Consider the following 25,666-nt stretch of genomic DNA (forward strand, 5'->3'; position numbering starts at 1 on the left):
ATTGGTCTAAGTGATGGGTCTTATTCGGTACCGACTTCAGGACCATAAGATTGTGTGGTTGAATAAACTGATTGTTGTGTCCCCACTTTACTTCAGTTTGAAACTTTATTTCTGCTTCATCATTTGTGTCACCTGAGTGATGTACCATTGGAGTTGAGGTTGTATCATTGCATTTCTTTTTACAATTTTTTGAACTAGAGCTAGCTCCTTGAGTATTGTCCTGTCACCAAAGGAAAGACATATTACTTTAGTTCAGGCCGTTACAATATAGTTAAGTTACAAATTAGATGCTTACATTATAACAACCCCTTGAATTATGGTTAGGTTCACTACATTTTTTACAATGCATGGTTGATCCCTTCCTGGATTGACTCCACTCTCCTTCCCTTTTCCCTGCTTCATCTGGTACTCTATCTCTTTTAAGTTTGGGCCTGCCTACAGTCTTCATAGCTTCTGGTGATTCCATGGCTTAGGCTGGATCGACTTTCCAAAATTTAACTCCCATAATAGGTTGTATTTTGTTCTTGTAAGTTAGCAAATAAGCCTCCTTACAGTAATACCAGTGTATTTGTGTTCCTGGTTCAACCTTAAAAGCCAACAAGACAAAAATGAATTAAAAATTAAAATAAGCAAATAAAGACAACATATTGAAAAGGCTAAAATTGAGGATAAAATACCTTATCATACAACATGGCCTTGATAGCATGGGGGCATGGTATTCCCGATAAGTCCCAAGCCCTACATGTGCATCTTTTATCCTTCAAATTAATTGTATGTCTATCATCACCTTCTGTGCCTTCGTAACCAAAGTCACCATTGAACTCAACCTTGCATCCATGAGCAATTGCCCTATAAACATTGTATAGCTTCATGCACGGTGGACTGAAATCTCCCTTCCAACTCCTAACTTTTGCTTCATTAGAAACCAACCTTCTCATAACCTTCAGCCTTATTTCTTCCAACATTTTGATGATAGGCATATGCCTTGCTTCCAGAATCCATGCATTAAATGACTCAGTGAAATTATTGTCAACCATGATATTTTTACATTGAGTATCAAAGTATGCCCGACACCAAGTTTGAGGTTTATATTTCAGCAGGTCTTTGGCAGCTTCTTCATCTATGTCTCCTAATTTTCTCAATTGATCTTCAAAGTCTTCAACATATGTGGCCCATGCACACCACCACATAAGTTTCTTGGCTTGTCCACTCCTCCACCTTTTACACCAATTAGCCTCAATATGCCTTACACAATATTTGTACTTAGCTTCAGGAAACACACTCTTCTTAGCATCAATTAACCCCTATGAAGTAAAAAAACAGCCAACATCATTATTAGTTTTAAAATTGAAAACAAACATCAGTATATTTTTTTTAGCTCAAGGATGACAATTTTGATTATCAATTAAAACATAAGGAAAAGACGTAAGTTTTACCTTTTGCATATCTGAGATGAATGTCACTCCATGTCCATCTTTAAGATTCAAAGAACACTTCAAAAGCTCCAAAAATCATTCTCATGTCCTGCCTGTCTCCTTATCCACCACTGCCCATGCAATAGGATAAAAATGGTTCATACAATCTTGACCCGTAGCAACTAATAGTTGCCCCTTATATCTTCCCTTCAAAAAAGTACCATCCAGCCCAATAAGTGGTCTCAAACCACTTTTCCATCCATCCTTCAATGCTTTGAAACAAATGTACATCCTTAAGAACTTCTTCTTTCCTTGTAAAAGAGCTTCTTTTGATATATTGATAACAACATCACTTCCCGGATTAGAAGTTCTAAGTTCTTGTCCATGTGCTTCAAGTTTATTATAGTCATCAAGAAAACTCCCTTCTAGGTTTTCAAGAGCCAGCCTCTTAGCCCTTTTAACCTTAGATGTAGACACATTCATGTTAAAAAATAGTCTCTAACTCTTCACGCATGTCTTTTAACTTAAATTGAGGATTATACTGAACTTTTCTCTTGAATAAATGTGCTAGTGTGTTAGCATTAGCCCTCGGATTTTTATAAGTAGAATCACATGTATGTACTGAATTCAATGTTTTGATGGAACAAGTACTACTTTTCTTATCCTTTGATACTAAAACTGTGAAGGGGCAGCCTTCAACACATTTATACCCGGCCCTAGTTGTATCGGTTTTCTTCACCCTTAGTCCATAACGATTAGCCATTACATAGAAGTTTATTACCCTTCTAGCTTCCGGGATATCCTTAAATGTTTCACCTTTCTCCAAAACTTTATAATTCTCCAAAGTATCAGTCACATCCCTTCTTTTTTCGTGGCTAAAGACCTCAAGTTCTTCCTCATTATAATCATTAGAATCTGATTCGTCGAATTCACTAGAACTACTTTCTTGGTCAGAAGCTACATCAACATCCACAGTATATGTCTCAGTATGATATGTGATGTTTTGAGCAAAAATACTCAAATCGAAAGAATTTACAGCAAAGAAATTTATCACTCTAAACTTCTTACTGAATAAGTACTGCAAAGTTCTCATACCGTCATCGTCTGTCACCAAATAATACCTTCCAGAAGGTCCAGTTACTAAAAGTTGATTTACTTTAGTGAACCCTAAATTCTTTGTGAACTCTTCGCAAACATCAGCAAATCTAACATTATTGGCTTCATACCCAGACAAAACATGCACCGAATTCTGATTATATAATAGCTCAGGAGAAATTACCCATGTACCCCCGTAGTGAAAAATCAAGTCGACTTTGTCGATCATCATCAAATTCAACCCAAGAAAAACGAACAAAGAAGGGCCCATGTCAGTAACTACACAATGACAATTTTAGTTCAAAAAATCATAAAAAATGTCATATAACATAATAAAAAAAATCGGGACCACAAAACACCCAACAAAATCATAAAAAGATGAACTTTATCTCTAAAACTAAGTTCTTTTATGTGAATATTAACTGACAACAACATTATACTACACATAACCCAATAATACTTGATTTTGACAAAAACACACAAACCCAATTGATTATGACCAAAACATCCTAATCCTACATTAAAATATGATGAATATTAGTAACATACCCTGAATCTATTAACTTTATATTTTATGAGAAACTTGACTGTCTTGCTTCAAAGGTTGGTAAAATCCTCACAATAAGAAACCCTAATAAGAAGCATAGTGTTCATCTGAACTACAAGCAGGAGAGTTTATCTAGAAATGACTGGAAGAAGAATAAATAGAAGGGTGGGCCAGGTTAAATGGGTCAGGGTAAAAAAAAAAAATTAAAAATCTAATAAGTGAAAATGTTAATTAAGACTAATTAAATTGTTTAAGAAGTTGTCGTTACTTCCGTTTCATTAAGGGCATTTTTGGCCCATTTCTCTAGCAATAAGGGCATAAATGAACCAAAGTATAAACGGGGGGCATTTTTTATCTTTTCACATAGTACAAGGGCATTTTTGACCCTTTTCCCTTAAAAATTTATTAAAAGTTGAGAAATTACTATCATTTTATCCTCAAAGACAAGCTTCTCTCAGGGCTGCGTATCGGTTCGATTCGGGTTTGAAGTTTATCGGTTTGACTTATTGGTTATCGATTTGAAGAGATGTTAAATCGTTATAGAACCATTAAGATATTGACCTATCGATTATTGGTTTATCTGATCGTTATCGGTTCGGTTCGGTTCGGTTATCTGTTTAACCGCTAAGATTTGACACAAAAAAAAACATTGAAAATCACTTAATAACAAGGTGACACACCATGCACATGAGTTCACAAGTTGCATCTTTAACAAAAGCAAACACTTTTACATTGTAGAATAACCAAGAGTTTGGACAACCTGAAATAAAAGTAGGAAACCAAACTCTAAGTCAAGTACTTTATATACAAAATGGTATAAATATAATTATTTAATTTACTATCGGGTTATCGGTTAACCCATTAAGAAAAAACCTAAAACCATTAAGAATCGATAACCCGATAACAAAAAAAATCAAAACTGTTATCAAAATCGCTAAATCAATAACCCATTACGGTTAAATCAATAACTTTTTTTTGGTTCGAATTATCGGTTTCAGTTCAATTTTGAACAGCCCTACTCAGATTTCATGTTACCATGGTTTAAGATTACATATACTCCTTCTCTTTCTTATTAACTGAACTTTTTTTAATTTTTAAAATAATTAAACCCTTCAAAGCTTAAAATTAATATTTCAAATAAAATCCATAGCTCCTTTCATTTATTGAAGTTTTATATTTTCTAGAAGATAAATTATACTATTTATAAAGTTATATTTATGATTTCAAAAAGAAAAATAGTGAAAATTATGATTTAAATTATGTCCTTGAATGTTTTTCTAGGACCCATTTGGTTAAAAATATATTTGAAAAAAACTTAGGAAGTAGTGTTTGGCCATACAATTTGACAAATATATTTGGTAAACATCTCAAGTTTCCAAATACTAAAAAAAACTAACATTTGAGCCAAGTTCTAATAATTAGGAATTTTCAAAAATTTAAAAATTATCCCAAATTTTTATATTTAAAAAAAAAAACACACTTCATTTACTATTTCCAACTAATATTTATCTACCTCCTCCAAAAAAAATTGAGTTATAATTTGAGTGACGAAATTGAAAAAAAAAAAGAACAATTTATTTTGAATGTTACAATTTCAATTGAATCAGTAATAAATTTAAATATACGACTAATATTCTTGAACAAATTTATGGCTACATAATGAACTTCACCCAAAAATAACTTATCAAGAATATTAAAAATTTATACTAGTTAAACACTAACTTAATACATTATCTCACAAAATCAATTAACAAGAAATATAGAGAATATATTGTACAAAATCTTGTTTTAAAAATAATAAATTATGTGTCCAATCAAATATTAAACACATCTCACTTCCAATTCAAAAATTACGAGTTCGAGTCACTAAGAGAACAAAAATGTGTGAGAGCTCCTAGGGAGGGTAAAAAAAAAAAAAAAAAACCTAACTGAAAAGGAGGGAGCGAATCTCGTAAATGCCTTCACAATAAATGATGAATCTGTGCCTCCGTTATTAATTTATGGTTCCCACTCCCTAGACACTTAGATCATCATGGCCGAATGTAACACTAAATTGTACTTTTTATTTAATTGTTATTATTTTTAGGTTTTATGTCTTTTTAGAAATTAAGTTTATTATTGTATTTTTATTTAGTATTTTTAATTAAGTTTTTAATTAATAAATGTAAATTAATTAATATGATCAATAAATATAAATTAATTATTATCTCTGTTCTATTTTATGTGATACTGTTTGATTTGATGTTGTTTTAAATAAAAAAGTAAGATTTTTAAAATTTGTGATCTAAAATAATCATTGAATATTTGTATGATTGTAAATTATTTCATCAAGAGTAAAAAGAGATTTTTTTAGTTAAATTATTTCCAATTATAGTAAAATGACATTCTAAGGGCACATAAAATGGGACGGAGGGAGTACTTAGTTTCAGTGTTGGTCAAATACAAAATTCCAAAACTAATAATTCTCAAGGAAAAACAATATTATTTATATATTGTTTTAATAAAATGACAAATATTAAAGAACACTTATTTTTAGTAAGAATAACCGTATATAAAACAGAAAAAGTATATTTGATCAAGTGCTAAATGACTAGAAAATTTGGCCATAATTTGACCAGAAAATTAAAAAAACTATAATATTTTTTTAATTTTAAAATAAACTGATCTTTTTTCCATTTTTTAATTAAAAGGTATTAAAGGTAAAAGAGTAAAAATGTTTAAAAAGGTAAAATAACATAGAAAAAAATCATTCTGGCCAAAAAAAAAATTCCTCCAACCGTTGGCTTTAAAGCCAATCTCTACGCCGTAAAGCGAAAACCATATAGTTTGTATTTCATCAATTTATTACATCGTTTTTTCCGGAAACAAAATTGGCTGGTAATGAAATTTTAAAAAGGGAAAAGAATAAAATCTTGAGGAGATTTTTAAATCCATTTGGGTCAAAATTATGATACTAGTAACTTTTAACTACTTATTGCAAACCTTTTGCAAGTGTCCTACTCAAACATGGAAGAAATGATGATGCTTTCACAAATTTGACCTCCAATACATAGGAAAATAAGTGCTTCCAATTATTTGTCTATAGGATGAAGGATCTTCTACTAATAATCTTTGAAGATAATGACTTGACATTTCAAATAATTTAGAGAAAAAGACAACATATTTGAAGAAAACAAAAAAAGTAGTAGTCACATGCATTCCTACCCCACTCGTATTCTAATATTCTAAAATAATAAAATTGTCATTTGCTGACTTTATGCAAGTTCAGACTCTGGAAAAATCTTCTTTTTATCACAGAAAAAAAGTAAACCCAAAATTTTATGGACCCAAAAATATTAGCTGTGTGAGGCATGTAATAAAGTTATTTTTGAATGTTATGGGTCGATCGCAGTGCTTAATTAAGCCGTTGTGAAATTTGGGATTTGGAGTTTTTTCTCTGTTTCTAAGTCTTGACCTCCCCAGATTCGCATCCGTTCTGTTGTCTGCTCAACCTGCATTTCCATTTTCTCATTACTACTTGTTGTCTATAGAGTTATCTTGTATCGACCACATCGAACATGAAGTGTTATTGAGTTTAATTGGATGATAAAAACCATTAATTCACATACCTCTTTATTCCAGTCAATTCTGTAGAGTACAATCGAGAGTAGTAGTGTTTGCAAAGCTAGTCCACCTATCATTCCTCCCCATAGTCCCTTCAAGAGAAAATCCAAAATCGCGAGTTTTCTCATTTCATATAGTAGTTTGAGAATGAGATATAAGCTTTGAGAATGGAAGTTTGTTTACCATGACTCCGAAGTTAGCTACATAGCCAAGAAGATATCCGAGAGGAATACCAAAAATGTAGTAAGAACCCAAATTGATGTAAGCCACGAGACCTTGCCATCCGCCTCCAACAGCAACACCTAAAAGCAAAAGTTGGTCCCAATAAGATTACTGTGAGGACTATGGAGGAGTAAAACTCTCTTAGAAACAGAACATTTTAATAAAAGCAACACCTGATATCACAGGTTGAACACTATTGAGAAGCATTGTTACTCCAAGAAACCAAGCAAGCTCAGAAACAGATCGTTTCAAAACCTCGCTGTCGGTGTAAAGAATGGCTAGATGACTTCTTAATGCAAGTACTACAATCATGCAGAGTATCCCAATGAGAAGTGACTGAAACACTGTGACAACGACACTACATTTGGTCGCCCTGGCACGTCCTAGCCCAAGCTCATTTGAGACCCGAACACTGGGAAAACAACAATACATTAACTCAAACTCACACACAAATGAAGTGCACATTTGTGAAGCTTTAGGACTTCATTACCTTATGGCAGCATTGACTCCAATGAAAAACATTGCTTCCCATCCATCGACATTTATGCTGAAAGATTACAGCAATTGACATGAATCTCGAGCTCACAAAATTTCGTCTCATTCACAAATAAAAGTAACAACCAACTTCCCATTGCCCGTTTGAGTTGTTAAAGCCTATCAAATACACAGTTTAAGCTCAACACGCCTACCCTGACAGGATGTTAGGTTGCGTTTTAACAAGCTTAAGCATTGCTGAATAACCATCTTATGCTAAATTGCTAATTAAATGGGAAAAGACACAAGACTCACCAAATAGAGAGGGCTCCAACTGCAGTAACTGCATCTTTGAGATGACCAGTGAGGAGAATAATACTCATCATATACCAGGTTTCTAGGCATAGCATAACAGCCGATTCAATTGACAGTCTAACAAAGGCCCAAATCTCATTGAATGCAGACCAAGACCATCCCTTCCATCCATCCTTGCACCAAAAAACTACGTAAGCAAATTGAGCTAGTGCGTTGACCCAGCCTACGAGATTAAAGGATATTGCTGCCCCGGTCAAACCCCAATTGAATACATAAATGAAGAGCCAAAGGAGAATAGCATGGAGTACGAGAGCCACAAAACCAATCCAGGCCAGCACACCAACTTTACTCTGGGCTTGAAGAAATTTTGAAGTGGGAATGTTAACAGACAGGGAATATAACTCGGGAATGGTTAACATGGCGAACTTCCCAGCAACAACAGCAATATCATGATCTTGGCCTAGGAACTTAAGTATAGGAGTTGCGAAAAGATAGATTGGTAAGAGAAGGAAGGTACTCAGCAATAGAATTATCATTGAGCGTTGTGTGTAAACTCCAAGCATGTGTACTTGCCCAGCACCAAATGCCTGTCCACAGAGCGTCTCCAGAGCACTCCCCATGCCTATCTACACATAGATTACATATGCCCATATAAGAAACTAAGGGATCATACGAACAGACGACAGTTTTGCATTACTGACCACTAATTTAATATCTTTCTCGAAATAGAAAGTGAAATAAGATTACATTTGATAACAATAACTAGACTGTTGAGCTTAACCAACCCAAAGATACTCTTAACATATTTTGTATTTGATCGCTTTGGGTCAAACCCGCACAGATTTTGCCCAATTAACCAATGTTTTCAACTACCAATGCAGAATTTGTTTGCACACCCAACAGAACCAGTACATAACAATCTTGTATCACTTTTCAAAAAATTACTCCATTTTACCTATTATTCCTCGCATACGAATCCGATTTAACAATACAATCCAAAAGTTTCGTGATATTCTTATCAAGTCAAAATTAGACAATCAAATTGACACAGAATGAATACAACTAGTATTAGGAAATGCACATTAATAACGAAGCGGGAGTAAAAAGGAAAAAGAGGACGAAGACGAACCATGAAGCCAAAAATGAAAGTGCCGATGACAGTTTGAGCAAGGGTAACAGCAGAGAGCTCTGTAGGTCCAAGATGACCACAGAAAGCAACAGTGATAGCATAGAGTCCGTATTGACAGACGATATTGAAAGCAATTGGGCCTCCAATCTCCCATAGCTTCACTGTTTCAATCCAGAATACATCCCACAATTCATTCATATTCATGCTAGAAATAGGCCGGTAGTCACCGTCGGAGTCAATAAGCTGCCAGTGCTCGCCGGAGAAGTCATTTAGCAATGGTGATTGATCCATTACTCTGACTAATTGCTTCTCAGTTCTCACTTGTTATTGTAGCCAGAGTATTTATCTCATTTTTTTCAACGGGTAGACGGCCAAATAATAAACAAATATTAAGTTGATTAATAGGCCGTTTAGATTGTCTTTAAAAAAATAATAGTGCTAATAACCTTTTAAGTCAAACTTAAATGAAGTAAAAAAAATAGGATAAGACTTACTTTTAACTTTTAACAAGTCATTTTAAATTATTTTTAACCTTATCAAACAGTTTCTAATTTATTTTAAATTATTTTTATATTCGTCAAACACTTTCAGAAGGCATTCCAAACATCTTCTTAAATAATTTTAAGCCAAATAATAAAAAGTATGAGAGATCTACTTTTGATTTTTAACAATTTATTTTAAGTTATTTTTAAATTTATCAAACACTCATAAAAGCTAGTAATAACTTAAAAGTAATTTTAACTTATATAGGATAATTATATTGCACGTGTTTGGCGGGTACAACTTTTCTATTCAGATCCAATCTTTTGAAAAGGTACCAAATCTTTTACCCATTTCATTCTTTAGCCCACCCATCAGCAGCTTCTTGAAGGCACTTTTTACTTCAATACCTTAATTAGGCCAGAAAAATGTTTAAATATGTTATCAAGTTTTAAGGTTTACTTATGTTATTTTCATTTGAAAAAAAACTATTTATGTCAATATGGGTTATTTGAAAATTCATCTAGTTTTGTAAAACTATTTTGTTCATGCGGTAATGATTTCAGTCACGTTATTCTTTTTTTTTTTATGTATCAGTTCTTTTAGAATTGACTAAAAGAAAATTGGGTCATACAAATTGAACATGTAATGTTTTTGTGTTATGTGGCATATTAGGGGTAAATAGTTTCAAAAATCTATGTTTGAGGGAGTGATTAAGACTTCTCATAATTTAGAGATAAATAGTTCAACAAATCCATATTTGACGGGGTAGTTAAGACTTTTTATAACTTAAGTGTTTATTTAATAAAGTATGTCAAATTTAAAATGTTCCTCAAGTATTAACTCTTTTATTTTTGTAGATTTGGTTTGACAGACTAGTTTATCCATAGTGAATTTCGGAGAGGTTCCTATAATAGTATTCTTCTTCTATTTTTCATTCAATTTTTTTTTGTTTTGTTCTTTCATGTTCTTATGGGAAAAAAATCAAAATTAGTGTGATGATTTTTATTTTGTTCTTTCCATCAAGATTTTTCAAGTTGAAAGGTAGAGTAGGTGGTAGGGATAAAGAATGAAGAAGTAGAGAAAATAAATCTTTCTTTACAAAAATAAATATAATAAAAACGCTCCTCATGCGCTAACCATTGGTGCAATTAGTGCCGGCAAAATGAATCCATATTTTGGTAACCCGTCCAATCTGCTCATATTTTAATGAATTAGGTGAGTGACTTTTTAGATGGATAAAATATGGGTTTATACCCATATCTAACCCATAAAAATATAGGTATTCATGGATAAAATATGGGTTTGGAGCTAAAAGGGCAACAAAATTGAGTCAAAATTCCAAAAGGACAACCAAAAAAGGTTGAAACCATAGTTAAGGAAACATATTTTAGAAATATGTTACTCCCTATGTTCTAATTTAATTTTTTTAGTCGGTCTCAGAAAAAAATAATATATTTCATATAATTAGTAAATTTTCCAATTTTAATATTGATGTGATAAGTTTAAAATTACAAGATTCAAAAATCTTTTTTTCTAATTTAATTTTTTTAGTCTATTTCAAAAGAAAAATATTTTTCCCATAATTAGTAAGTTTTTCAATTTTAATATGTATGGGATAAATTTAAAATCACAAGATCCAAAAATCTCTTCTTATTTCATAAATTTTGTGCATAGTCAAATTAACATCCTTAAACTAGACTTAGAAATACTTTATAAATTTCCTATCCAATCATAATTGAGAAAGATGAAGTATAAAAATAGGGATCTTTGCACGTGAAACTGGTAGATGCCTCCACAAATAATAAACATGTGTTTGTGTTGTTAATTTATGTGTTCCCACACCCTCTAAGAAGACGGCGTTAGGTCTTTTATAACGTCCACCTACCTTCATCATTCATATAATCTTGTGCAAGAATTTTCTTCGGATTTTCCAGATGTAAAAACAACAACAAAAAATTTAACTTGTGCTATACAAATTTTGTTTAATTACCTCTTCTTTTTTTTGGGTTTTCGCTTAGTGTTTAGGGCCTGCATTGGAGCTTAGACTAAATTCAAATCGTCCATGCGGTGGCATTCCTAAAAGGATTTTCTCCAAATCCAGGGCTCCAGTACTCGAACCGAAAACTAAGTTTGTCTCTTACCTTTAGGCTTTTACCACAAAAGGATATAAAGAATTTACAAATAATTGTACTATTTGAAAATCCACATTTCTATTGCGAGTCCATAACAAAAGAAACAGATTTGCAAGTTTCCGACTCAAACATAAACATGAAAAATACATATTTCAATCAACTATAAACTTAAGCTACACCACCATTCTCAATAGTTAACTGTCCATCTGTAGATTTCTGTGTTTCAAAATCTTGACCTCCCCACTTGCGCATACGCTCCGTCGTGTCGTTAACCTGTAATTCAACTTTCGTTACTAAGACACAATTTGTAATACTAGTATATTAGTACTAGTAACATCATGTATGTCAATTGGTGAAGAGTCAATTTCATGGTTATAAAAATCCCAAACCAATTCACCTACTCTATTTGTTTTAATATTTTAGGCCTTCTTATTTTGTTATATGCAAAAAGAATGAAATACCACCAGCACATTTTTTGCCATTTGACATACCTCCTTGTTCCAGTTAGTCTTGTACAGTATAATCAAGAGTAGAAGAGTCTGCAAAGCTGCCCCTGCTATCATCCCTAACCAAAGTCCCTGCACAACGCGTAACATAATTTAAAAGCTGTTAGTGAAGCAATGTGAACGAACACAATTCAGCAGGAGCTTCCTGTAAGTGACAATATACGTAGTTATTATCTCAGAAAGTCATTTTTTCTTGTTGATTTCCAATTTTCTTGAACAAAGAAAGTGATTGTCTGATATAATAACTATTAGTTGAGTGATCATCTGATAAATCAACTCCATTAAACTGACAAGAACATAGAAATATTGGTTACCTTTGTTCCTAATTTTGCTACATAACCAAGAAGATATCCTAGAGGGAGTCCAAAAACATAATAGCAACCAAGATTGATATAAGCTACTAAAGCTTGCCATCCACCTCCAATAGCAACCCCTGCAAGCATGAAGAAAAGCACGATATTATATTGGTGTTCTGAAGCAGTATTAGATCCATAATTAAACACAGAAATGTTGAAGCAAAACAATATATACCTGATATAACCGGCTGAACACTATTAAGAACCATGGTGATCCCTAGAAGGTAAGCAAGATCAGCAACAGCTTCTTGCATCTCCTTGCTGTTTGAAAAGATAATGGCCAGATGATCTCTAGCTACTAGTACAATTACCATGCAGAGTATCCCTATTAGGAGGGACTGAAACACCGTGATGTAGACTGAGTATTTGGTAGCTCTTGGATGTCCTTGCCCGAGTTCATTTGAGACTCGGATGCTGTTGGAAAATTAACAAGTCAACAACAATATCCAATGTATTCCCACAGAGTGGGGTCTGGGGAGGGTAAACTGTATGTAGACCTTTCCTCTACCTCAGAGGTGAGCTAGTGAGACTGTTTCCAATAGTCCCTCGACTCAAGACAGAAACAGACTAAAAAGATGTAATGAAAGTACAAAAGAGACAATATATAGTAAACAAAGCAACAGATAGTAACAGAACAGTACTACAACCAAATAATACTACCACAGCACTATGACTACTTGTTCTATTAACCGTCAAGACATATTTATATTACCTTATGGCAGCATTAATTCCAATGAAAAGCATGCTCTCCCATCCATTGATGTTCATACTGTAAAACACGAAATTTAACACGAATCAGAAATGAACTTGAAAATCTCACCAATAGATGCACAACAAGCTTGACTCAACGAGCTTAAACGTATCTATCTGTACTCACCAAATTGAAATGGATCCAACTGCTATCACGGCGTTGTTAAGATGGCCAACAAGGAGAATAATACTCATCATGTACCAAATCTCAAGGCATAACATAACGGCTGAAGCAATAGAAAGTCTCACAAATGCCCAAATCTCGTTGAATGCTGCCCAGGATAACCCTTTCCACCCATCCTTACACCATCCAATAACATACCCTAATTGAGCTATTGCAGTAAGCCAATTCGTGAGATCAAAGGCTATAGCAGCACCATTAGTACCCCATTCAAGTGTATATATAAAGAGCCAGAGGAACACAGCGTGCACCAGCACAGCCGCGAATCCAATCCCAGCGAGAACATCCACTTTACTCTGAGCTTGGAGAAATTTGGAAGTAGGGAAATTGATAGCAAGTGAAAACAACTGGGGGATGAGTAACATGGTATAACTTCCAGAGAGCTCCGCGATTGCAGTTTCTTGGCCTAGCAACACGAGGACTGGAGTCGTGAATAAGTAAATGGGCAATAGAAAGACACAAGTAGCAAGCAGGATTATGATGGATCGTTGCATATAAACTCCCAACATGTGAACTTGCCCTGCTCCATATGCCTGTCCACATAGTGTCTCCAATGCACTACCCATTCCCATCTGAAATTAAAGCAAGTCGGAAGATTATTCAACCATACAAGATAGATACAACTATAATTGAATCCCAAGCTAGTTTTGTCGAGTATAAATCATGTAGAATTCATTTTAGTACTTAAACTTGTATAAAATTGAACAAGTAGACACATATATTGACATAATTCATGTAGAATGCCTTATAGCACGTGTATGTCTATTTGTTCAATTATATACAAGTTTAAGTGTCTACTTTTGCACAAAGTTGAAGGACATAAATATCAAATGAGACCAAGTTAAAGTATTGTATATGTTTGTGTATTATGCGTTTTAAATAAGATGAGAAGGGAAAGAGAGAGCTAACCATGAAGCCAAAAGAGAAAGTACTAATAACAGTCTGAGCAATAGAAATAGCGGAGAGCTCAATATTTCCAAGATGACCAACAAATATATTTGTAAGGGAATTCACTCCATATTGGCAGATTATGTTGAATGCTATAGGACCTCCTATTCTCCACAGCTTCAATGTCTCCACGCACAAAATTGCCCACCAATCCTTAATACTTTTTGCCGGACGGTAGTCCCCGTCCGCCCCGACAAGCTGGTTGTGTTCGCCGGAGTAGCCATTCAGCAACGGTGTCTCCATTGTGAACTAAACACTTCAAGTTACACTTTAAAATTTCAAATGATCTTCCAGACTTACATCTTTAATATAAGCAACAAAGCTGTATGTTGATTGGTCCACGTCACTGCAACCTAGGATTAGTAATGGGTCCCATGTAATTTTTTATATAAATTTAATTTTTAATTAATTGGGAGTAGGGAAGGGGAAATAGGGGAGGTGATTACAAGCATAGGAAAAGTCAGAATTTTAATCTTATAAATTTTGAATTTTATAACAATGATTTCTATCGTTAATAATTGAGTTTTAAATTTAATATGAAGTTATTGGGTATAGGCTCGGTCTTCTCAAGCTCCGCCCCTGATTACAAGGTGATACTTGAACCCTCACCAATAGTATGAAAGTTCAGATAGTCAGTTAACTAAATCGTTAAAAATTGACTCATGATTTGAACATTTTTTTACCAACCCCCATAGTACATTGAATGATTTTGGTGCGTGCTACTCACCATTCCACAAACTTTAGCCAACTACCTTTCTAGGGGAATTCGGATTATTGGGACTCACTTATGAACTACAAAACAAAAGAATTTGTTTAACGTTTTATGTTCTGAAATTATGAAAAATATATAAACGTTAAATTTGATTTTTGTGGTTTTAATTATTTATTGCTAAAGATTATATTTTTTAATTATGGGTGTAATAGTTGGAGTGAGGAAAGAATGGGGAGTGTTCAACCTTAAAAATTGTGCAACCAATGTGTCTGGTAAGTAGAAACAAAAGAACACAACAGATCAGATAAAGTACTCTTATTGTCCTGTAAATTGTAGTAATATTTTACTCCTATGTTTTTTTAAGAAAAAAATAGTATAATGATAAAATTTGTGTAAGTTATCCCTCCAAAATTTTCAAATTGATGGGTACATTAAAGGTGAAAAATAAACAATTTGATTTTGTTATAAAATTAATTAGTGTGCATGTTCATTACTCCCTCCGTTTCATATTAGTTGATCATATTTCTTTTTACAAGATATCATAAATAAGAAGATAATTTTATTAATTCACCCCTTAAGAAATTTCTTGTGAATTTTACAAACAAATGTGAATACTTTCAAAAATAATTAATTGCAAGAATAATATATCACTACAATAAAAAATGCTTTTAGTGGCATTTATTTAGTGGCAATAAATAAATTGCCACTATACATCATATAAACTATACAATTACCGGCGTTTAAACTTTAGCCGGTATACCAAGTACTTTTCACCGGCAATTAAAAATAAATAGGGTATAATAATTTTTGCCCCAATTCCTTTTCATTGAATTGAATTATTTTTTTTACTTTTACCCCAATTCCTTTTTACTTTGAATATTCCTCCGTCTTCTCCCTTCAACGAAACTCAAATGGTCAGCAATGGAAATCAACACGACGGCGGCGGAAATAGGCACAACAGCGGTGGAGTTCGGCACAGCGACGGCGGAGTTCAGAACATCAGTGCTATTGAGAAGAAAGACGAATCAAAGCCGTCAACGTCTCTTCACAAGCTCACCGTCAGTAGTTTGTATTCATATTAGCAAATTCATCATCGCCGATTGCCTCATATTCAATCAGATTGAATTCGAACTGTACGACCATGCCGTTTGGTGACTACTAATATCCATTTTATTCAATTGTTGGGCCTTGTATGGGTGTATGTTCTAGAGTTCTATCTTTTATGTTGTTTGAATTGATGCATGTGTTTCTATATCACATAGTCTGATCTTGTGTCCAATAAAATTGGTGCAGAATTGCAGATAGCAACCAAATTAGCTGTTGTGGAGTTCGATTTTTGATCTCCTATTTGAAGGTAAACAACTAAACTTAGTAGTTAATTGAAACTGTATTTATTCATATAAAACTCAAATTTTCAATTACTAGGCCAATTCTTTTCGTGATCTCTGCTGCCGAAGTCAGGCTAGTGAATCAATAGAGTGTACTTTTACAGTTTATGCAGTGAACTTGAGACTTCGCGCACTTATGCAAAATCTGATATTCAAGTTCCTAATGTACCTACATTTTATCACTCTTATTTCTTCTAGAAATTCGATGAACATTAACATAGGTATTGGTCTGCTCCAGCTCATTTGCACACTGTACAACTGTATTTCATACAATGAGCAATTGTGAATAGAGGATATATGCAGTGAACTTGAGACTTCGCGCACTTATGCAAAATCTGATATTCAAGTTCCTAATGTACCTACATTTTATCACTTCTTATTTCTTCTAGTAAATTCGATGAACATTAACATAGGTATTGGTCTGCTCCAGCTCATTTGCACACTGTACAACTGTATTTCATACAATGAGCAATTGTAGAATAGAGGATATATATTCGCAGAAGGACTAAGTATCACTTTGCTTGTAATCTTCTACATTTCTGTACGTTCTATTGATGTTACTTTGGGTGCTAAACTTAGAAGACCAAAATACTGGGCATGAGTAACCTGTATGTATCTCATATTGTTATGGCTTGTACTTGTTTGCATTCCTAGTTCAATCTCGTTATGTGTCAATTGTTAATGTAATACCATTTTGTGTGGGTTCATCATAAATCAATTAACTTTATGTTGGTTGTCAATCCATTGGACCCCTTCTTTAGCCAAGCTATTTTCTGTTATTCTCTTAGTGTAAATGTCTTATTTCTTTATCAATCAAAAGGGCTCTTAATAGAAGTCAAGTATGTTAAACGAGTGATTCTGTTTATTGCAAGAATTGGATTATAGAGGATCCTAATGTAGGAATAATGTAATTTTATTGTTTCACTAGGTTAAGTGCTTTTAAGAGATCAAGATGGAGGGGGTGTAAATGCTAATGTCTTGATGGAGTATGTTGAATTTCAGATTTTTTCGAGTCAAGGCAAGTGAAACTAACTAAAACAAATTTTTCGAGTCAGGGCAAGTGAAACTAACTAAAACTACTTGTTCTCTTTATACATAGGTAGTTCTTTGATTGAAGGAATGAAGAGCAGACATGAGGATACATCACCATGATGAAGAACTTCCTTCAGGTTCATTCGTAGCTACTTAGTGATCTTCCAAATGTGTCAATTCAGAGCTCAATCTTAATATTCTCCTATACTATGTTAATTATATCATCACAAGTTGTTGTATCCGAGTTTGGATGATAGTGGGTGAGGTTGTATCTAAAATGAAAGAAACATTTCCTGATCCTTATGTGCAGATTGTTACAAGTAAAACACTAGAAAGTGTTGATAATCTCAAGAAGAGAATTATTGTTGTATACAGAAAGTTAGTGTTTGAGATCTCGTTTCAGCTTCAGTCAACAAATATCGATCTAGATTTTAGGTAGATGGTTGAGAATGATGTTGACACTGCCTTTGCATTTAAAAATGCACCTTTTTGGTGCAACTTAAACAAGAACATCTAACAGAAAAATGTTTTGCTATAGCTTAAGTTTCTGCGAAGCTAGAGAGATTAATAAGACATGAAATAAAAATTTTGGGTGTTGCTAAAGGAGAAAGCAGTTCCCATTCTTTAATGAGGTTTTATCAATGTGTATGAAAGTTGGTGGATATACATTCATTCTTTATGCACTGCTGATAAATTCTTAACTGTCAAACAGGTTTTGTCAGTTTAGATTGTGGAGGCAAAGACAATTTCACAGATGAACTTGGTCTTGAATGGACTCCTGATACTCAAATGATTAGCGGAGTTATAGTCAATCTCTCTGTAGCAAATGAGACGAGGACACAATATATGGCCTTGAGATACTTTCCAGCCGATAACAGGAAGTATTGCTATACACTTGATGTGATTCCCCAAACAGGTACCTTGTAAGAGCAACTTTTCTATATGGAAACTTTGATAACGACAATGTTTACCCATATCTCAGTTGGGGCAACTCATTGGGCTACAATAGTTATACCTGATGCTAATACAATGGAGTACCAAGAGGTAATATATCTAGCCAAGGAACCTTCCGTAAGTGTCTGTTTATCTAATGCAACCACTGCATTTTCCTTCATTTCTAGTTTCTACGCTTGAGCTCTGACAATTTAATGGTTCAATATATATTACTGAATTTGAGAATGATTTTTTCATGAGCGTCTCTGCAAGGATAAATTTTGGCACAGAGAGTGATGATCCTGTCAGGTATGTTTCAGTTCTTCAGTTATTATGGCAGCTTCCAAATCTATGTTCTTGCACATTCTTGTATACTTTTAGAATGTGATAGCTATTGACATTTTTGAATTGAAACAAACAGGCTTAGGCACTGTCCCTAGCATGCTCTTCTTCTCGCTTATTGTTTTTTTTCGATTTCCAAAATTTTAATCTTCCCTTAATGTCCTTATTCTCCTAGGTACCCTGATGACCCATTCGATAGAATATGGACGTTATTGGGTACAGGCTCGGTTTTCTCAAGCTCCGCCCCTGATTACAAGGTGGTACTTGAACCCTCATCAATAATATGAAAGTTCAGATAGTTAATTAACTAAACCGTTAAAAATTGACTCGTGATTTGAAGTTTGAACAGTTTTGACCAACCCCCAGAGTACATTGAATGATTTTGGTGCGTGCTACTCACCATTCCACAAACTTCAGCCAACTACCTTTCTAGGGGAATTCGGATTATTGGAACTCACTTATGAACTACAAAACAAAATAATTTGTTTAACGTTTTATGTTCTGATATTATGAAAAATATATAAACGTTAAATTTGATTTTTGTGGCTTTAATATTATTTATTGCTATAGATTATATTTTTTAATTATGGGTGTAAATGTAATAGTTGGAGTGAGGAAAGAATGGGGAGTGTTCAACCTTAAAAGTTGTGCAACCAATGTGTCTGGTAAGTAGAAACAAAAGAACACAACAGATCAGATAAAGTACTCCTCTTATTGTCCTGTAAATTGTAGTAATATTTTACTCCTATGTTTTTTTAAGAAAAAAATAGTTTAATGATAAAATTTGTGTAAGTTATCCCTCTAAATTTTTCAAATTGATGGGTACATTAAAGGTGAAAAATAAACAATTTGATTTTGTTATAAAACTAGTTAGTGTGTTCATTACTCCCTCCGTTTCATATTAGTTGATCATATTTCTTTTTACAAGCATATTAAGAAATCATAAATAAAAATATAATATTACTAACTCACCCCTTAAAAAATTTCTTGTGAATTTTTCAAACAAATGTGAATACTTTCAAAAAGAATTAACTGCAAGGATAATATATGAAAACTTTGATTACTATTTTCTCTTATTTATGAAGGTGGACAACTAATATGGGACAATTATTTTTAATAAGATGATCAACTAATATGGGACGAGGGAGTACTACATAATTAAATTTTCATTATTGCGCATTATCTTCTATCACTCGTCTTTATTATGTACAATAACCACTACTTCAAAAATAAGTTTAAGTAACAAGTAATTAATGACAATAGTTTAATTGTCCTTAAATATATTTTTTAGAAATAATTACTAGTGACATCTATATTTTAATGCTCTTTGTCACTAAGACCTATAGAAACATTTAATTAATGATAATTAACTAGGTACATTTGCATATTTACATTTGGAAGATAGAAGAAAGCTAGCTCTTTTCTCTTTAAATTTCTTGTTTTCTTTCTTATTTCATATAATAGTGTTTCTCATCTTCTCTTTTTTTTTAAAATGATTTTACATTTTTCAAAGTAGCAAACTGTTTTAGCACATTACATTTTCACAAGATGGATCTCTCTAACGATCATACTTGTTTTTTAAATGCTTCACTTGAGTTAAGGATCTATCGGAATAGTCTGTCTATCTTCAGGGGTAAAACCATGTGTATACCATCCTTTTAGATTCAGATTCTATTTATAGAAGTACACTGAATATGCTATTGATATTGATTGTCTCGGGTGGATCATAGTGTATCTCTCTCTTTTCTCTTTGGGTTGTCAATCTTATAGAGGAGTGAAAGTAGGAAGCCCATAAAGAAGGGCCAATTCTTCAATTTTGGGCCTCCAAAAACTAATAGAATGAGGATGACTTGTGTTTCTCTGACTTGATATATTAGTTCAGCTGTGTCTGTTGTCTTATAATACTGGATAGATAAAGTTAGTTAGACATGAATTTAATAGTAATTTATAAATATTTTTTTTATTTTTTCCAAAAAAAAATTAAAGGAAAACTAGAAATAGTTGAAAATCTATTAAGAAACAGGTAATTTCTTTAAAAATAATTAATATATATTTGACTTTGATTTTTTTATTTTTCTTTGGACCACGGAAGAAGTGCGAGAAATTCATTTATTTTGGACCAGAGGAAGTATAATATATTAATTAAGTGATTGAAAAATGCAGGTGCTTTAACATTTTCAATGTTTAAAATAAGTTAATTACACAATTTAATATGATATTAAAGCATGCATAGGTTCTGAATTTAATCCTCATCGTTATCTAAAAAAAATACTGAAAGAAAAAGTAGGCACTCTATGTAAAGAGATGTATTAAGACCTAATATAATACTAATTAATTATGAAGTGAATTCTTTCCAAAGTTTTTTTTACAAAAAAATTTAAAAAAACTTTTAAATAAATTGATCACATAATATAAGTCAAACTGTTTCTGTAATTTCTCTCCGGAAAGATTTACTAGGACACGAATTGTCAAATAGCGCATTTTCTTTTCCTCTTTACATACATTTATCCAATAATGCATTCAAGATGAAGTTAGCAGTACGAGGACCAGCATTCAGGTACAATAGTGGTTCAATGTTCACATCCATTTTTTAATGCACACAAAAAAAATGTATTTATACATGAATCTCAAAATCCCACGGTAGACATTGAAATTTTGCGGACTCTACAAGTTCAATTCGAATTGGGACTCTAGAGGTGTGTTCAGTTTCAATTAGAATTCTTGGAGGCTACTCAACCATAAACTCTAGTTTATACCTATATAAAGGATACTAAATTCCCCTAAAAGGCATCTCAAAATATCCCATAAACTCTTGGGTATTTTTAAAGAACAAGATCTCGAATATTCCACAAAAGTCATGGAATATTCATATAGATTTTAAATCTAAATCATCCTAGTTCGAGAAATACGTCACTAACGGCCCTCGAATCATGGATAAATCTTAGGAGAGTAGAATCAAGGGAGGAATAGAATTGTACCCTCATATTTATCAATAAAGTTATGTTTCTTCAAATTTTATTTGTGTGGTTTATTTATTTTTCATATGTTTAAAATTTGTTGTAAACACTCACAACCATTAACTTGTTAAATAAGTGATTTTTTGTTTATATTTTGTGTTAAGTAATGTAAATAAAAAAATGTTATTTTAAAAAACGTTTATATATTTGAGACAAAACTACGAGGAAATGAATTATATAAGTATTAGTAATACCTAAAAGCATTTGACAGAACTAGTTGCAAAATAATTTCGAGTTACTGTTTGTATACATTAGAGCTTGTGAGGATATATAGTGACAAATATATTTTTGCACAAGAAGTATCCAAGAACCTTCCTCCACAACTGTGTTATTCTTCTATACAGGGGTGTACGGACTGCGTTGTTTCAAGTTTTTTAAATATTAAATTGAATTATTTGTATTGAATTTGTAAATTTATAAATTAATAAAATTATAGTCAGATTTTTCAATTTCAATTTTTTCAGATAAAGTCTTCGTGCATATACATAAATTATAATTAATATATGCTTTAAATATTTTTTTAATAACTGATCCTACTAATTGTAACATTTTCCTTACCGTCTAATTCAATCTAGTAGTAGTACTTTCTTTTTTTTTATTGGATTTTTCTAAAAGAAATCGTGAACAATGTGTTGCATAACTTTATTTAAGTACATGTTTCCTTCTTTATATTTCAACAAAGATATTACGTTTTATGATGTTACTTTTATTTTCTTGTACGTCTTTATTTTAACAATTATAAGTTCAACGTACAATATGCATGCATCCTCACAATTTTGAATATATAACAATATACATGCAATCATATACAAAACTATAGTAACATTGAATCCCCTCGGGCACTACCTGATTCCGCATGTGCTTACAAGTAATTTTAGTCTTTCAGTTTGTGCCCAAAAGAGATTTTCTAAGCATACTCATTAATTTGTTTAATTTAGTTGAATAATCTAAATTTCAGTAAAGAGGATACAGTTAATTAAGATGGCAAATTTTCTTTTCTTTTTTCAATTAAAGAAATTGGTTCTTTTAGTATCACGAAGAAAATCAAGTTAGGTTTATGTGCAAAGATTTTTCCTTTTTTTTTTAATATTTTAAAATCTTTAGTACATTGTCTTTGTTTGTTAATATTATTGTTATAAATCACCGATACACTTTTTCTAGGCTAAGTTCAAGTTTTAGTGTGTGCTCTTAACAGGGGCCCCTATTTCTTGGGTATTGTATTCCAAGATTTAGCAATTATAAAACATTTTATAACAAATAAATAAAAAATAATACTTTAATAAATAATTATTATAGAGTCCTCACTCTAGATTTGACTTATAGTAATACTAACCTTTTTTTTTATAACTAATAGGAGAAAATTTTCTTGTTAATCATTTAACTTTGTGTTAATGTTATAAAGCTAAATCGGAAGGAATTTTTTGAATTATTTCAAATGAAAAAGACAAAAAAAAAAAAAAAAAAAGGAGCTGGGTTTTTGGACACCAACCATTTAAATATCCTTGCTAGGGTGGTGTTTGGTAGGAAGAAAAATATTTTTCTGAAAAAACAATAGAATTTAATTTTTTACTTATTTTTTTAATTTTTAGTAACTAAGTAAATAATAAATTAATATCTCAAGAGCATTTACTTATTGTGAGGATGAAATAGTCCAGAGTTGAGGCCGGTTAGGGACGTTGGGTGGATGGAGATGAGACAATGAACATGAAAGTTACTTATGAAACTTGATTTACCTATCTTCATTAGAAAAGTCATTTTCCTCATTTTATTAAAAAACTTGTTTTTGTATAAAACAATATTTTATCCAATCAAATATTATTATTATTTTTTAAAAAAACTCTCCCCACTAAACTCACCCTAAAAGGAGAATAAAAAGAAGACTTGGAACATAAAAAATGTTATCCTTCACAAGCCTTTCTTATCTTTAGAAAATAGGGAAACATAAGATGAAGAATAACTCTATTGGTTTAGTCTAAAGTTTAAACAAAAAATTCTATTCATTCGACATCTAAGCTTCTACATATTTTTTACTTCATTTGATATTTAGAAAGTTAAAAGTTGAAAATAAAATTTTATTTAAATTATATTTTTAGTAAAAAACGAAGAAAGTACAAAAAGAATAATTTATGATCAAACGACTCTTAAAAATGTGTACCATTCCCTCATCTTCGAAATTCTTCATCATTCTTTGACTATTAGTATGATATAGAAGAATTCTTTTTGGTGATCATTTAATTATGAGTTTATTATATATTTAAGTATTCCCTTTCTCAATTTAGATGACTTAATTTCCTTTTCAGTCAGTCTAAAAAATACAACACATAAAAGTAATTTATAGCCACACATTATTATTACTTATTTTAGATTACAAATTTTAAAAATCTTTCTTTCTTTCTTAAACTTCGTGATAAGTCAAGTAACTCATAAAAAATAGGACGGAGAGAATACCCTTTTATAGTTTTTGTTGTCACAATTTAATTTTAACTGAATATCTGTTAGGACTTAGGAGGAGTTGAAAACGACGTCATATTAGTGTAAGGTAAGTTAGATCACGTGCAATGCATCCAAGGATAAAGGATCATATGAATCTAGTCTTCTGAACATACAAGAAATCTAATAATTTACGACGCTCACATAAAATAGTTTTTCTCACCTTACTTAGCTACTCTGGGACGTCGAATCGAGCTCAATCAAGTTTTTTTTACAGTATCGAGTTAAGTCGATTCTAAGTGAATTTGATATTACATATTTAGGTTTATATAGTGTTAATTGTTATGTTATTAGAAAATTAAATTTATTATAAATTGATTTAAAAATACAAGCATTACTAGTTTGATCATTTAACTTGATAGAATTGTAAGTTGTAACGGTATTAATTAAATTAAAACTCAATTCAAATGACGTTAACTTAATATTGAACATGAATTGAAAATTTTCAGGAAAAAAAAAAAACAACAACAAATTTATAGAATTTTATAATATTAGTAACTTATTTGAATTGAATTTTTTCAATTTAAAATATTAATTACATTTAGTAACACCTATCAAGTATTTTAAGTAACAATGTATATATATAAAAGCCAATTGCATCAAATTAATTTTAAAGTAACAATGTGATTTTCTGATTATTTGTATTTTGAACAATTTAAAAAATTATATACATATTAAAATTACAACTTGCAATTTTTATGTGTAAATGTAGATGTTTTATTCAATTTTACCATTTTTTACCGTGTTTTCAATTTTGAAAGTAGATGGTTTATCTTTTTTTAAATTGAAAATTGACATAATTATCATATTTTATATTTTGAAAGTCAATTAATTTTAAAAATTAAATTGAGTTAAACTAATTGTAAATTCTATAATTAAAATTTAGATATTCAAAAATTATACAAAAAGTATTACAAGTTAAAAGAATTCTATAATTCAAATTCAGATATTCAGAAATTTAATGATTTTTTAAAATAAAGTCTTAAATTGACATCCCAACAGAAGGGAAAAAGAAAAAAATTAAAATACATACTAAAAGGCGATTATTGGAATTTGGAAGACAGCTAATTCCGACAAAATACTATAGGTGATAAAATTTGAAGGAAATAACAGAATTTAAGATGGGGACTAATGACAAGAGCCAGTTGAAAATGATAAAAAAAAAAAATTGAATTACTAAAAGAGCAAAAAGGGTGAAACTTCTAAGAAAGGATTAACAAAAATATTAAAAACGTAAGACAAAGGCCTGATATCAAATCAAAAATAAACTAAGATGGAATTTAATTTGATATCATGTTGAAAATGAACCTAGGTCTGGTGGGCGGTGGCGTATGCCAAAAAATTTATAGCAATATTGATATTTCAATGTGTGAGCAAATCTTTAACTAATGAATTAACTATTTTATTTTCATATAAATAAAACATCACCCGCATAAATTACCACAACTTCTTTTTAAATATCGCAAATTATTGGATTTTTAGCAGATCAAACAACGTGACACTTAGGGTGTGTTTGGTATGAAGGAAAATGTTTACCTTCACTTGAAATTGGAAATATTTTTTAAAAGCAAACTTTTTTTTATTTCGGGTGGGGGG

General features: G+C 31.7%; 3 protein-coding genes and 1 long non-coding RNA gene across 6 annotated transcripts; 1 reads left to right on the top strand and 3 right to left on the bottom strand.

Moving 5' to 3' along the window:
• Nucleotides 1-469: 469 nt before the first annotated feature.
• Nucleotides 470-1,899, bottom strand: LOC102604640 (uncharacterized). The gene is made up of 3 exons (XM_015311524.1): nt 1,437-1,899; nt 678-1,304; nt 470-586 (listed from the first exon to the last, which is right to left on the bottom strand). Exons 1-3 carry the CDS (start codon nt 1,443-1,445, stop codon nt 470-472), a joined length of 753 nt encoding a protein of 250 aa, XP_015167010.1. The 5' UTR covers nt 1,446-1,899.
• Nucleotides 1,900-6,066: 4,167 nt separating this feature from the next.
• Nucleotides 6,067-9,125, bottom strand: LOC102586625 (protein DETOXIFICATION 35-like). The gene is made up of 7 exons (XM_006353843.2): nt 8,801-9,125; nt 7,672-8,297; nt 7,373-7,429; nt 7,056-7,294; nt 6,844-6,962; nt 6,666-6,752; nt 6,067-6,548 (listed from the first exon to the last, which is right to left on the bottom strand). The coding sequence occupies exons 1-7, from the start codon at nt 9,089-9,091 to the stop codon at nt 6,456-6,458; spliced, it is 1,512 nt and encodes a 503-aa protein (XP_006353905.1). The 5' UTR covers nt 9,092-9,125; the 3' UTR covers nt 6,067-6,455.
• A 2,332-nt stretch (nt 9,126-11,457) lies between these two features.
• LOC102587304 (protein DETOXIFICATION 35-like) lies at nt 11,458-14,439 on the bottom strand. The gene is made up of 7 exons (XM_006353844.2): nt 14,118-14,439; nt 13,155-13,780; nt 12,990-13,046; nt 12,453-12,691; nt 12,236-12,354; nt 11,907-11,993; nt 11,458-11,688 (listed from the first exon to the last, which is right to left on the bottom strand). The coding sequence occupies exons 1-7, from the start codon at nt 14,397-14,399 to the stop codon at nt 11,584-11,586; spliced, it is 1,515 nt and encodes a 504-aa protein (XP_006353906.1). The 5' UTR covers nt 14,400-14,439; the 3' UTR covers nt 11,458-11,583.
• A 1,273-nt stretch (nt 14,440-15,712) lies between these two features.
• Nucleotides 15,713-19,026, top strand: LOC102587622 (uncharacterized). Of its 3 annotated transcripts, none has more exons than XR_001474181.1 (6): nt 15,713-16,066; nt 16,162-16,222; nt 17,356-17,425; nt 18,001-18,530; nt 18,739-18,820; nt 18,904-19,026. It is a non-coding gene; the product is annotated as an uncharacterized lncRNA (long non-coding RNA). The 3 variants fall into 3 exon arrangements; XR_001474180.1 differs by having other exon boundaries at nt 18,913-19,026; XR_367736.2 differs by having other exon boundaries at nt 18,739-19,026.
• The last annotated feature ends 6,640 nt before the right edge of the window (nt 19,027-25,666 follow it).

This window comes from Solanum tuberosum, unplaced genomic scaffold, assembly GCF_000226075.1.
Source record: "Solanum tuberosum cultivar DM 1-3 516 R44 unplaced genomic scaffold, SolTub_3.0 scf00159, whole genome shotgun sequence".
Classification (NCBI taxonomy): Eukaryota; Viridiplantae; Streptophyta; class Magnoliopsida; order Solanales; family Solanaceae; genus Solanum; species Solanum tuberosum.